Genomic DNA, 14,129 nt, shown 5'->3' with positions numbered 1-14,129 from the left:
TTTAACAGTGGATAGTGCAGCTATCTTGTGATAAGTGTTGTGATGGAGCCAATTGCACTGTTCAAGTAAAGAGACAAACTGCTGTATCTTAAAGTCATTGACTGCACTTCGTCTATCATGTGATGTAACATCAACATCATCATCTGTGTCTGCTGTAACAGATGAGTACATGGATTTTGTCAAGTGACGTGATTCTGCTAGCAGCGTCGCTCGCTTGCGCAACTGTTCACTGTCTCTTGCATCTTCGCATTCATATGCTGCCTCCCAGTTGCGCATCTTGGTTTTGCTGAACTCACTAAAGTCATATACACTGAAGGTATGCTGAAAGGTGTCACTGTACTCTACAAGTGGAACTGTATCACTGAATGGTTTAAAGTGTGCCAGCATAAATATTGCATACCTTTCACTATTTTCACGGCGAGGGATCAGTGTACCAATTGGACGTGGAACATGCTCCATATTAAAGTCAACATGCATTGGACTGAAGTGCTCAACAAGTACATGTGTATCTGCAAGAGGATGTTGTTCCTTTACAGAAAGACGTGGAAGTACACCTAGTCGATCATCTGATGTATGATGGTTATGCTGTGCTGTTTTAGACTCTAATGTGAAGTATCTGCAGAAGTCATAGAAGTTTAAGTGAGAAAGAGTGTCTGGTCTGTAGATGTAATCATCAATTTGGTTCCGTTCGAGTAGCTGTCCATTTTTATTCACTTTAATATTGATAGTACACTCTTCTATGTCATCAGCATCAGAATGATTATCCTCACCACTCTGACTTTCAATTTGCATAGCAAATGAATAATGCTCTTTGACATAAAGCAGTAACAAAATAGATAGCAAGGGCTTTGTAGGATGTGATGAAATACTATCGCCTCTCTTACATATGTACCAGGCTGCTTGCTGAGAGTGGATCTGTTGTTGATGCAAGAATTGAGCCAAGCACCTATTTAGTAAGGTTTTTGTACTGTAACTAGTCAATTGCGAGGATTGGTCATTGCCACTGGGTAAACTTGCTACTGCCTTTGATAACAATGATAGCATCTGATAGGTTTTTAGGTCAACCTTAGTAATATAGTCTGTAATATAAAACATTGCAGCCTTCGCAGCTTTACCAGAAAGAATACATTTAATGTCATGATTATGTCTGCAAAAAACCAGAATATATGGATTGTAGTAGTTCACATTTGCATCTTTACACATCAGAATGACAGAGTTAGTATTACGATCAAAATATGAGCTCTCAACAACCTCATGGGGAAATAAAAATCTGCATTTACCTTCATTACCGTATTTTTCACAGACTTTACGGTGTTGATGATGCTGCAAGACTTCTCCACATTTTTTAATTTCAGTGACAAACACTGACTCCCATTCATTCAGAATATTGAGTGCCGATTCACCAACAATAGGTGGTTGTGGTGGTCGTTCAATACGAGGTTCGTACGTTTGATCAACTTGCATATCAATATTAGGCAAGTGATGAAATATAATGCTCTCCCAGTATCTGAAAAATCGGTATTCAAACTCATGACTGTCACACAACCTAGCATGCAAATCAGAAGGATTCAGACCTCCAAGTAGCCATAATACAAAGTGACCATGCAGTGTACCACGCTCAGTACATTCAGGTGTACCATAAAATGCACGCAACTTTCCTAAGATTCCACCTTGCCTTTTGGAGTGTCTCTTAGAAAAATCCCAGCCCAAGAGGTCTTCAAATATAGTGTGTATACAAAAGTAGAAGAAATCGCATGCTGCAACTGGATCTTTGGCCAGCCGCAAAGCACGTTCATGTGCAGGCACAACTAGTGGAAATCGTTTGGCCAAGTCTACAGTAGTGTCACCATACATGACTTGGAAAATTGGATTATGTGCAGGCGAAGGATTTATGGTCATGTAAATATGTGGCATGCCAAAGTAACCAAAGTAGCTACGTATCTCATTTCTGACCCGAATTTTTGAGGCTTAAGAACCAGGAATATGTCCACCAATAGTGTTCACATGCTTTAGCAAGTCTAATGCATCTTTTTGCTGGTCAGTCAAATCTGCATATTTACCTTCATTCTCAAGATGGTTAGAGACTGACATAAGCAAGGAGGGTGAAAGAGTGACTAATCTTCTAGCGATAGTCTGAAAGTAGGGCTTTTGTACTGCAAAGTGTGTGTGTAAGTGAGCAGAGCGACGCTGCCATATATTAAGTGCAATGAACATAAACATGTGATGATACCGAAATGCCTTGTCTGCAAGATCAAGATAGTAGTTGACCTGAGTATCAAACTCTATTGGCTTTGGCCTACTAGGATCTTCAAACCCACCAATGCCAAATGGATATAGTGTTGGAAACATACCTGGAAACAAGTTAGGATTGTTGTATTCAGAGACAGGCAGCATACCATGATGAACTACAAGATCAGGTTGCGATGCAGTTGGATTAACTATACTTCTTATTGCCGCAGCAGTAAAGCTTCTCCCACTAAGTTTATCTCCTTCTGGATCTGACATGCCCATTTTCTCCATCATGAGTTGTGGTTCATTTGATAGAGGGCAGCTTTTGGCAAATAATTCTGCAGGATGTTCTGAAAAGCCTGCCGTTTCATCTTGAAATATAAGTGTAGTATCCATTCTGTGATCTTCGACAATTCGTGAACTAAGACCCGGTAACACATCATCTTCAGGATACATATCAAGTGCAGACAGATCAAAAGTCATATGTTTATACAACTTGTTATGACTCTTAAGCCACAGTAAGAAGCTCCAAATCTTACGCTTCCGCACACGATACATGTTTCCTACGTACTCAGGCTTAAACTTATGTGGACCAATAAAAACAACTGTAAGCATATCAGCAACATCGGCAGGTGTTCTTGGAAGCACTGATGCTGTGGAAACAACATTTAAATCATGTGCACATGTGTTTCCATGAAACACCTTTGGCTGTGCAGGGTCAGATGACTGGTAAATTCTTGTGACATGTGCAGTGCTACGGTAGATTGCACAAACCATTTCTTCAACCCAGGTTATATCATTGTATTGCTCAGGCAGACAACCACGATACAGATTATTAACTAAGCCATATTGTGGTGTAGTACGATGTTGTATTGCTGTATAGCAGCTCGAACAAATTTTGATAGCTGTGACCATGCCATTATCATAAGTCAGCCCTTTCTTATCCAACATACAGCTGTCTAACCTTGAGTCCTTAAAAACAAACTCAGAGCTATTCTGTTTAACTACGCAGTTTTCTAGAATGAAAGAATCTGTGATTTGGAATGCAGATAATACTTGCTCATTCCGCAGTAAACCATCCATCTTATATTCAGAAATATGAATCTCATGTGACTGACGAGCACATACAGCACAAATTGAAGGTGAATGCCACTGAGTATGAGTGTAATAATTGTTCAGACAGTTAAGAATCACATTGTGAGGAACAAGTTGTGGCCATGCATCAATATATGCTTTTGTCTCTGCACTGTCCTGTTCAATTTTTAACGCCTTTTCAACTCTACGCTGCTCTTTCTTTGCATCACTGTTTGTATGAGACTCCATGTTTAATTTATCAAAAATCTCAGATGGAACACTTGACTTTAGTAGCTTGAAAATCAGTTCACTACGAGGACTACATAACTCACTCTGAGATAAGAATGGTAAATGACACAAGATAGTATTCAAAAACTTTGAAGATTCAACTTTGAATAAGTACTGGGACAACTCAACAATATGCTCAACTATAACTGTGCAACGTGCATGACGTTTTACTGGCAATTGGTTTGTAAACGTAATACCATAGTTATAAAGTGTTCGCATTAACACAGATGACAAACGGTGAATGAGAACACTAGCTGGAGTGACAAACCAGGGTAATTCTATACATAATTCTACAGGCGGTATGGCATATCCAATTAATGGATGTTCCTCAAAAAGTGGAGAGTTCGCAGAACGTATTGCTAGTGCTACAGGTTCACCATACAATTTAATATACAGAGCACTGAGCAGAGCATACCGGGATTTGAGAAGTTGATCATCACCATGCAGACACTTTGCTACATCTTCATTGGACATGATAGCAACAGATGCACGACTCAATTGAAAGTCAACAAGAAGTCTTCTGCAAATCTCAGACTTGTTACGGTCTTTCTGAGGTATTAAACAGTGAGATGACACAGCTGCAGACTGCAGAGTATGAAGACTTAACCTTTGGAGTGTACGCAAATACTGTTCATCAGACAAATAGAACCATGAGGGATTGAAATCTGCCATGGCTAAAGTCAATCGCTTACGCTACTTCAGTCCGAAGATTTAAAGGTGTTTCAACACAAATCCTTAGTGTACTTGAACAGCGTGCTTGAAGACAAATACTTAATGTGCTTGAACACAAAATATTTAACGTGCTTGAACACGAAATGTTTAACGTGCTTGAACACGAAATGTTTAACGTGCTTAGACACGAACTCAATCAAAACAGCACTGCAAAACTGTGAACACAGTATCACAAATAGCAACTGCATCGTGCAAATTAAACTGTAAGTATCCATTTGAACAAGTCAACAAGCATAGACGCACCTATTTTGCAGCTACACTTGTCCGAAACAGTCGCAAAAAACGCGAAAACTATGTCTTCAAGAGAGCAGGTCCACGTAGATTCTACATGGTTTAGTGGTGAATCAGTAGATTAGTAATAATACGAGAAGAAGAATACACTCACATGCAAAACAGAATGATGTCGTATAGCGACTCGTCGAGGAGCGACACTGAGGTGTAACGTCGTCCAGCAGCGCCAACATCGTCGAGAAATCGAGCGCGCACGTGATGTTTGCGAGCGCCATCCTACGTGAATAGACCTGCGCTGGAACACCGTGGGCAGGTCGAGCGCAAGGGCGGAACGTTCGCGAGCGCGATCTTACGTAAATAGACCTGCACTCGAACAGTGTCGACAGGTCCAGTGCAACAGCGACGTTCGCGACCGGAACCCTAGACGGAGTCAAGACTCAAATCGTAAGTGTTATTACTCAACTTATTTACTGATGTTGTTTTCGCACAACTTCATTCGCAGAGGCGTCTGCCGTTTCCCCTTGCCAAAGCCCTCCTCCAGTTCCTGGAGTCGGGGAATATTGTTTGCAAGTTTTTTTCCTGCGTCGCAACTCGCATGCATATCCTGACTGTGTCAGAGACAGCAGAAGTATGCATTGCGGTTTGAGAAGTGGTCAATCCGGAGGAGGAATGGAGTTTCGACAGCCTTTAACCCATTATCTTCCTCTGTCGTACCTCTGTCGCAGTCTTTGCGCATAAGGTACGCACCACCCTAAAAAATGTGTTGTACTACTTGCAACATGCGGAAACCGGAATGGGCACGTACAATGGTGGTATATTGCCTGCGATTGAATCTGCGAAAGCGCGTCCCGCCTCTCAACATCTCCACCAACCATTGCAAGATCGCATGCACGGACAGACCGCTATCTCGCGTTGCGATCTGCTATCACGCAGCAGAACGCCAGAGGGCATCGCCAACCTCGTGCGGCATCTCCGCCACCTGCCGCCCTCCACCACGCATACACTTCATCATCCGAGGCTAAGCAATCGATTGCGATGTAGCGCAACGAGGACATATGTTGTGCGAGCGTGTCTCGCAGCTTATCTTGGTGCTGCTTGCTGATCTATGATAGAGAGATGGATGCAGACCACGTCCAGCGGGACAAGGAGAGGGGGTATGGTAGCCTGCCGCAGACTGACGGTCAACTCGACATCGCTTCGAAGTCACGACCACCAAGAATGCTCACCAGCCACTTCGAAACGTCCGTTTAGCGGTATCCGCGCAACTGTTTATCGAAGTACTAGAGCTGCGAGGACAGCTCGACGATGCGCCGCCACAGAAGTACCGACTGTTCTAGGTAGATGACAAGACAGACTCGGAGTACTGCGGATCGGACACACAGCAGAACACCAAGCGCTTGCTCAATCTCTGCTGCGGGACGCATGGGGTCCACCTATGAGACCTGCAGAGTCACAAAATGGATGGGGCGACAGAGTGCCAGAAGATTGGCGAACTGTGCGTGGTGCCTGTGGCTGGCCGGGAGACATCGGCCGCCTAGCACCACACCCGCTGGAGGTCGGGAAATGCATGCACGAAGATAGCCCGAGGTATCTAGATGAACAGAAGTTCAATATGTCGACACGCTAGCCACTGCGGTCCCGCATAACGTCCCCACAGCGGCTGGTCGTCATCGACGACGGCACGAGATTGTGAGGTGCTCTGCATTTTGCAGAGGCAGCTGAGAGAGATGCAGACGGTGTTCAAGGTCGCAGAAAAGTGAGACTTCGCGCACTTAGACAGCATCTGGTGCACGGCGTTTTCGACCTCTTGCAGGACAACGTCGTCAATTCCTTCGAGCGCAGCGAGTGCGCCACTGACTCGATGCGCGGCTCGTTCAGTATGAGACTCCCTGTATGATGGATGGTGATAGATCTAAGACCCTGAGCATTCTCGAGAAGGTCCGTGGATTGGTAAAATTGCGGTTTCTCAAGAGTGACTGTGGGACCTCCAAATAATGAATGCAATTCGACGGACCACTAAGCATGTACATGCAGCAAGCAGTCAATTGCTGGTGGTTTCTCAGAGCGACCGAGGGGGTTGCTTGTGCCAGTGCGATGACATGGAATTGGCGGCAGGTCTCGGATAGAGAGAGGGCATCGTATGGCTTGAAAAATGAGATGATAAGGAGCACAACATCATTGTTAATGGTTGACAGGCTCATGTTCTTCAGCAAGTACTGAATCAGCAGAGGTGAGGTCGCTGTCACCGTGACAGTACTAGTACAGCCGTGACCCGTGTGACCGATCGCGTCATTTAATTAATTTAATTTCCGACCATAAGTAGACTGCTATTCCCACGTGGATTGAGAGGTTAATATTCATTTCCTTCAACGTTCGCTAATTGTCTGCTGCGAGGTTGACAACGATGGAGGTTTTCGCTGTCATCGGCGTGGCCCTCTCCATCCCAATCGCATGCCGTTTCGCGGTCTTCCAGCGCGGCCCTCCCGCCTAGTCCCGTATACGCCGTAGTCACCCGTGCGACGGACGGAATTGGGAATGCCGTTGCGTAGCTGTTTGACGAGGGCTTCAAGCTAATTTTACACGGCAGGAATGAGGCCAAGACGCGTACTCTGTTAGAAAATATCCGTGCGACGGTGCATCGCAACTCGGGTGTCCGCTATTTCGTCGCAGATGCAACCCAGTCGAGTCTTGATTTCGCAGGCAAATATTGTAGAGCAGTATAAGTTAGTAAATATCTGAGCAAAGTACCTTGGTGATCCATAACGTCGAAGGATCCTCCCTCAGTTGCGAAATGTATTTTCGCGTCGTCTATCCTCCAGAGCCTCACATGAAGGTCTTACCAGAATGATTGACCACCTGGACGAGTCCGCACTGCTTGGCATCGTGCGTATGAGCGCACTCTTCCACTTACTCCTCAAGCGTATCCCCTTGTTGGCTCACAGGCTGCGATACCAGCGAAATAAAAGGCAAGCTTTACGCACCGATAACATTATAATCGAAATATTAATCAACGAGTGAGTAAATTTAAAAGACCTCACAGATAAATAGATAGATATATACCGGCAGGCGCGGTCAATCCGCCACGAACCCGACGAAGGCATACATCGACATCGGGTCCGCCAAATTGCGCAAGCTGATGCGCCATTCCGCATCCGAGAGGAACACGACCGAGCGCAGCGAGGGGCAGTGCCGGCTCCACGCGCTGAGGTGCGTGCGTTCGTGCGCGCGCGGCAGCGGGATGTCGAGCGACATACTGTTCGCGGTCGTCGGGCGGCTGCCGAGCGGTGAGTTTGGCGACGGGAGCGGGGAGGGGTAGATATTCGTCGGTGAGAGCGACGTCGGTGGTAGCGGGAATGTGGGCGGAGGCGACCTCGGCGGTGGGGGTGGGGAGCCACGGTGCAATCGCAGCGTGCGCAGGGAGCGGAAGCGCGGGAGCACAGAGAGGATCTGCTTGTAGAGTATCTATGTTGCAGGTTCAGACGGCGCAGTGTGAGGAGGGAACATCGGAAAGAGCGTACCTCGTCTTCGAGCACCCAGTCAACCTCGAGCACCTCGAGCCTATCTCCAAGCTCCGCACCAGCGGACATGAAGATCCGCTCCAACGTTCGCGCGTCGACCTTGTTAGAGGTGGCTTTAATGGACAGCCGCTTAATCGGCGCGCTGGACCGCGCGAGTGCGGACATGATCGCAGAGGGCCGCAGTCCCTCGTACAGCGTAGTTCGGATGCGCAAGACCGCGGACGCGACAGGGTGCCCTGGAACAAGTACTGCACCCAATACTGGGGGACCATGAAAATGTGTGAGACGTGAGAGTAGATGGTGGGGAAATGATTGTGAGGGGCACATTAGGGTATCAGATGGTTGTGTGGTATCATTCGAGGGGCTGCCAGAGTCCTCTCTGTTAAGTAGCGAACGCAGGACGAGGTTGGGGAGCGAGAGGGAGGTGAGTGCAGGTTGGCTGACCAGCCAGGAGAAGAAGTCACGTAACTCGTCCGACGACATAAACTCCGCGAGGATCGTTAGGCGTCGTAGTCGGAAGGTTGTGTGGAGGAGGAGATGCGCTTCGAACCGGGGGATGGTGAGCGACGTTAGCTGGTACATGTTGGTGAACGCGATGGCGAAGGTCACCGTGCTCATCGACACCGCACCATTCTTGGTTGCGGGCAGCTTGCGACACACAAATCGACGGACATAGCCCCCGAACGACCGTTTGGATGCAAGGAGTGCAATACACTGCTCGACGCGCGAATCAGCGGTGTGCCATAAGTCCAGGTTGCTGTACAGCGCGCGCAATGCAGGCAGGAGGAACATCCGCGACACGAGAGCAAGCGAGGCGAGTTCTTGGCGCGACATGTAGGAGAACATGACGTTCAACAGGTCGACAGGCATGCGCATTATCGCAGGCCCGTCATCTTTGGTAACATCCTCCGTGAGCGCGTCCACCCATCGCAACATGCCCGCACCCGACTGGGACGAATGCGACAGATCCGGCGCACTGATGCCGCCAGTAGTCTTTGGCCTCTCCTGCCGCAATCGCTCAGCCCTGCCCTGCTGCTCCTGCTCAGACTTCTCTGTAAAACTCGCACGACGTCCTAGTCCCGTGGGCATGCGGATATCGAGTGACGCAGTGGGCGATGGCGACTCGCTCCCATATCGCGCGTACCCTGACGGAAACTGGACAGTATGACCAACTGGGGGCGCAGCGCAGTGCTTGTGGGTCGTCGACCTGGTGCGTTTGATCCCTCCGAGCGAGAGCGAAGTGAGGCGCTTCCTGATTTTGGCAGTGCTGCTTGGCGTTGGCGATACGACCGACGCAGGCTTCGGACTCCCTGGTTCCTGGAGAGACTGCTGTGGAGACTGGCGGCGATTGCGAAAGAAAGACATGCCAGTAAGACAGGCCGTGGATGGAGGGAGAGGAAACCAAGACGAAAGCGTTCAGCGCATATCGCGTCCACGTTGGTGTACGTACAACAGTACTCAGTGCATCGGCTAAATTTACCCCGGCGGCTTCGGTGGCTCGTCAATTTTGCAAGTCCACCAGGCTAGCGGTTTTGCTCGGTCAAATTGCGGGCGAATTGTGCAGGATGGTAAGGTGGTCCTGGTCTGGTCGCCTTGTATTCCGAACGTCCTGCTTCTATACCAGCAAGAATGCTTCGCCGTTCTGCTGCTTGCCAAGCCAGAGATAACGCGAAAGAAGAGTTCTGGTCGTCATGGCGACACGATGGCGTTCAGTACAGATCGCCTTGAGCACGTGGTCTTAGATCCGCGGAGTGGATTTGAATGCCTCGGTTTGATCAACGTCGACTGAGAGACATGAAGCAATTTACATTTTCAAAGTGCAACAAAGGGGCCGTCGATGTCCGAGGACCAGCACTTCAGCATGACAAGACGGCAAACAAAGCGATCAACTTGAACATTGTGCACAGGATCTAAACTATCTAACCCCATCTCCAACTCGCACTCTCGTTGTCCTTGTTGAATCCACGTGCGAACGTGTCTCTGAACGCCCCCAAGCTGTCTCGCAGGGAATCACCGCACTCGGGCGTGGCAGCCTGCAAAGCGTAAGCTTCGGGGAGCATGTCTTCAAGTTGCTGTGAGTGGATGTCAGTCACAATTCGCGTATACGTCACGGCACACGAACCTTGATACGCTTGTCCGAGGTTGGATGTGTGTTCAGGAAGCTGATATTGAGATAGCCTTCATCAAGCTTGCCAAGGCGGGCGAACATTCTGCATCGCAAAGTTCAGGTGTCAGTGCCCAAGCGAAACATTTTGACCACGTACTCTGGTGCGGATCGTGGGTCATAGCAGGCTTTTGAGGACAGTGTCAACCCAATCTTGTCCGCTGCAGTGAACGATCCTCATTAATGTGCCCACTAGGTGAAAGAACACGGCACACCTTCAAACTCCTGAGTGCGGGAGTTGGGCAATGAGTACAACAGGGTCGTGAGCATTCGCGCAAAGCCAAAATCAAGGCCAGTGAGCTCCAGGAGGTATGCCAGGAAAATGAACACCTTCGCTTCCGAGTAGCGCTCAGAGGCATGTCTTGCGACTACGGGTCGAGGATGAGATGCGCGCGTACATTCGCCATGCGGACTTACCGACGTGCCCGATCTCTAAATGAGGGCGTCTGAGCATTCAGAGCGTAACGTGTGCGACGAGCAAGCAGTCTTACCGTGTCCGAGGATAGCGGCTAAACCTGCTTCATCTCTGGCTACGGGCAAAATACCAGTGAAGACAACGATACTCCCTAGGAACAACATCAACCATGGCCAACCAACAAAACAGCAGCAATCCGTACCATAGCTTGCCATCGCGTTGACGATCTTGTCGTCGTTAACGACGAGGAGGTTCCACACCCTGCCACCAGCACCTGGTGGCGTCTCACTTTCTGAGCGTAGCTGGGGCTCCCACAGATCCTCAAGTACTTGCTCTGGAGAAACGATTCTATGCTCTGGAGACGAGAGGGTACCCAGGTTGGACGATTCAAGGATGCGGGTGACTACGCGCCGAACATGGCGCGTGAGTGGGTGGTTCGGAGGGAGCGTCTTGCCCTTGAACTCTGCTAGGAGCTCCTCACGCGCGGTCTCCGCCAGCTGCACCGGCACAAACGTCAGCGTACAAGCGAAACAGTACTCATGCAAACACCCACTTTCGCCTCAAATTTTGGGTTGATGTCCATGAACCGCCACCGCCCCGTCTCCGGCACCTGCTCGAGACTGCAGCGCACGCGTCAGGGGCATGTATGCGTCGGGGTCTGGGCAAATATGAGCTCAAATGGACACGTACTGGATTACGTAGTACACACCGCCGCCAACAATGACTCCCGCGACGACCTTCATACCTGTGTCCCAGCGCCGCATGTCGAGAGGATGCTCCGGATCGAATCTGGCGTAGCGGGCGAGGCGTGGGGAGCTTGAGGATAGCTGCCGGACAGCGAGGGGACGTCGAGAAATGCATCTGGGGAATCTTAGTCGCACCGAGGACGAGAACAACGCCCGGCTCACGCCAGGCAACATGGTAGATCAAGCTTGGGCGAAACAGGTGCACGTTTCGGAGGTATACATTCTCTCCATTATGACCATAGTGAGTTTCTATGATGGATGTCAACTAAGATGGAATCCGACATGGTGTAGTGGCTAACATTATCGCCTCTCACGCGATAGCCCGGGGTTCGATTCCCCGTGTCGGAACGCTGGGATGATTTTTCTTTCTTTTTGTACAACATTCTCGTTCCAGCCTTGAGTTTAGGAGAACGAACTCCACATCCTATCTTTGGCACGGAAAGTATATAGCGATGAAGGACAAGCTGGGAAGCAACCGCCAGTAATGTAAGTAGTCTTATGCTTAGAAGGGTTATGAAGCTTTGAAGACCAGGCGCACGATCAATTTTCAAACCATCCGGCTCTCATCATCTCGTCTGCTAAGCCGTCCCACCCTTTCCGTCTGCCTTTCCGCCCAGCCAACTCTGTCGCAAATCTAATAATGCCATCCACAGTCAGAAAGAGGCATGTATATGATGGAATGACCACTCCTACCTCAAACACTCCTCTAACCGCCAGCGTCCCCTCTGAATGTCCCAATCCCGCTCCCCGTCCACCCCGTCACGCCCCATTGCAGACGGTGTGTAGGGATCGCCGGGCACCATCCTCCGACTAAGGGCGAACATCATCCCCGCTACGAACGCATCCTGTGCGCCCACCTCATCGATGATCGCGCCCGACAGCGAATTCAGGCTCGGGCGAGAACATACGCGGGGCACGCCGCCCTCATGCGTCGCGCCCGGACCTGCGATCTGCGTCCCGTCAGAGTCGGACGACTCCCCATCGTCCTCGCCGCGGCCATCGCGACGTCGACGCTGTTGTTGGCGCACCGCGGATGCTGCACGGGCACGTTGTGGCGGCTCCTCGCGCGGGTGCTCCGACGCGAGCGCCGAGGAGAGCCCGCCCGCGGTGAACATGCTAGCGGTGTCGATCGTGTGCCCCGCGTCCGCATAGAAGTCGCTGCCGGTGCGCACAGAGCGCATGTCCACCTGGTCCCGCACCACATCCGGGTTTTCCGGAATGCCCCTCGCCATGCCAGTTGTCGGGCTCCCGAACCTGGGGGCGTTCTTCTCCACCCATCCTGAGCTCTGGAAGTATTCCTTTGTGGGCATTGAGAGCACTGCCGCGCCTTCGGCACCCCAGTGTGCAACCAGGAGCGCGTGCGGAGGCGCGAGGGCGATGAAGGACAGCAGGAACGCGCGGGGAGAGGAAGCGTATTGTGGGGAATGAGCGAGTGCATAGTGTTTGTTGAGGAACAGCACGTCCGCGTGCGGTATTAGCTACAGTATCACGTAACAAACAGTCAGTAAGAACAAGAGGCGGTTACGGAGAAGAGAATTCACACCGCTTCGACGCCCTGTCGAGCTCGTCTGCCGATGTCCACGCTGAAAACACAGTGGCTCCTCCACTTTCGTTCCCGAGCGAGGCCATCAAGCCCTATGATATTGCCAAGCGTCGTCTTGACCGATCGTCCCTCGAAGTGGATCCAGTCAAACGGGGCGGGAGTGGTTGTTCCTACTCGGCCCGTCGTTAAGGTGGAAGGGAGCGGGGTTGAGATTGAACTGCGAGGTTGCATACTACTATTTACGGTCAGATTTGCCGGAGGAGTGGTAGATAGTCCTGGAGTGTGAGAGGACGGCGGGGCAACATAGGCATAATTTTCTGGAGCGAGAAGGGGTCCGAGAAGAGAGACAAATTCTTCGTGAGTAATGTCAGGAAGCGGATTATTGTTGATGACAGTTCGAGAATCCGTGTCGCCTGGTGCAGCAGCATAGCGGTCAGTAATGCATTTGCAGAATACACAGTAATCGTTGAATGACTGTGATAAAAAATAAACTCTCGTTCCTTGACGAAATGCATCATATAGCCCAGTTATCATTGCGCAGGGGGCCATGGTCAAAGCATTGACGCCCAAAAGGGCGATGATCAAGTAAGCCTCCGCCTCTTCGAGCATATATTGAGTATCTTGGAGCACATATGCACAGCATGAACGGGTAACAAAGTGAAAGTACTTCATGACAGCTTTTAAGTCAAGCAGATATGTATGTCCAACGCAAGATGGCTTGAGAAGAACGGTCACATCCTCGAAAACGCGTGCACAAATCAAGAATGAGTAAACTAACCTGCATGCAGTACCCACGCGCTAGGAACTCCAGCATGTTTGCAGACCTTGCAGAACCTCGTACTCACTCTCTCATTCTGCAGGTCGCGTATAATCATCTGTCCCTCCTCATTTCCGCCCAGAGGGGCGACCAGCATTGCTTCCACCGCAGGAAACTGGGCAAGAATCGTCAGGCATGTGCTAGCAGAGCCTCCACGCGAACGGTTGACAGATTGAGCTCGTGTGATTGCATTCGGCTCTGGGTGTGTAGGCAGCAACAAGGTATGGGTCAGAAACAGTGTGCCAGAGGCGACGATGCGAAGCGGCCGCTGCACAGGCGGAACTCCCAAGTCCGGAGTATCGCGGCGGAGGCGTGCCATTAAACAGCGCGCCAGTGTTCAGACAAGGGTTGGAGGTCGCATATCGAGCTTTC

The 14,129-nt window shown here is 49.9% G+C and overlaps 3 protein-coding genes and 1 non-coding gene across 4 annotated transcripts; 1 reads left to right on the top strand and 3 right to left on the bottom strand.

Moving 5' to 3' along the window:
• Nucleotides 1-7,626: 7,626 nt before the first annotated feature.
• SCP_0801630 (hypothetical protein) lies at nucleotides 7,627-9,437 on the bottom strand (the record flags this gene model as incomplete). Its single annotated transcript, XM_027760755.1, has 2 exons — nucleotides 7,627-8,016; nucleotides 8,073-9,437. 2 exons carry the CDS (start codon nucleotides 9,435-9,437, stop codon nucleotides 7,627-7,629), a joined length of 1,755 nt encoding a protein of 584 aa, XP_027616556.1.
• Nucleotides 9,438-9,991: 554 nt separating this feature from the next.
• On the bottom strand, nucleotides 9,992-11,571 carry SCP_0801620 (Mitochondrial metalloendopeptidase OMA1; the record flags this gene model as incomplete). Its single annotated transcript, XM_027760754.1, has 9 exons — nucleotides 9,992-10,144; nucleotides 10,195-10,282; nucleotides 10,337-10,397; nucleotides 10,452-10,604; nucleotides 10,654-10,668; nucleotides 10,728-10,802; nucleotides 10,854-11,148; nucleotides 11,205-11,271; nucleotides 11,342-11,571. 9 exons carry the CDS (start codon nucleotides 11,569-11,571, stop codon nucleotides 9,992-9,994), a joined length of 1,137 nt encoding a protein of 378 aa, XP_027616555.1.
• Nucleotides 11,572-11,673: 102 nt separating this feature from the next.
• Nucleotides 11,674-11,745, top strand: SCP_t0801610. The gene has a single exon. It is a non-coding gene; the product is annotated as a tRNA-Glu (tRNA).
• Nucleotides 11,746-11,937: 192 nt separating this feature from the next.
• Nucleotides 11,938-14,076, bottom strand: SCP_0801600 (hypothetical protein; the record flags this gene model as incomplete). Its single annotated transcript, XM_027760753.1, has 4 exons — nucleotides 11,938-12,031; nucleotides 12,091-12,875; nucleotides 12,941-13,353; nucleotides 13,719-14,076. The coding sequence occupies 4 exons, from the start codon at nucleotides 14,074-14,076 to the stop codon at nucleotides 11,938-11,940; spliced, it is 1,650 nt and encodes a 549-aa protein (XP_027616554.1).
• Between the last annotated feature and the right edge of the window lie 53 nt (nucleotides 14,077-14,129).

Source organism: Sparassis crispa (genome assembly GCF_003851025.1).
Source record: "Sparassis crispa DNA, contig_000007F, whole genome shotgun sequence".
NCBI classification, from domain to species: Eukaryota; Fungi; Basidiomycota; class Agaricomycetes; order Polyporales; family Sparassidaceae; genus Sparassis; species Sparassis crispa.
This window is presented reverse-complemented; position numbering and strand designations above follow the sequence as displayed.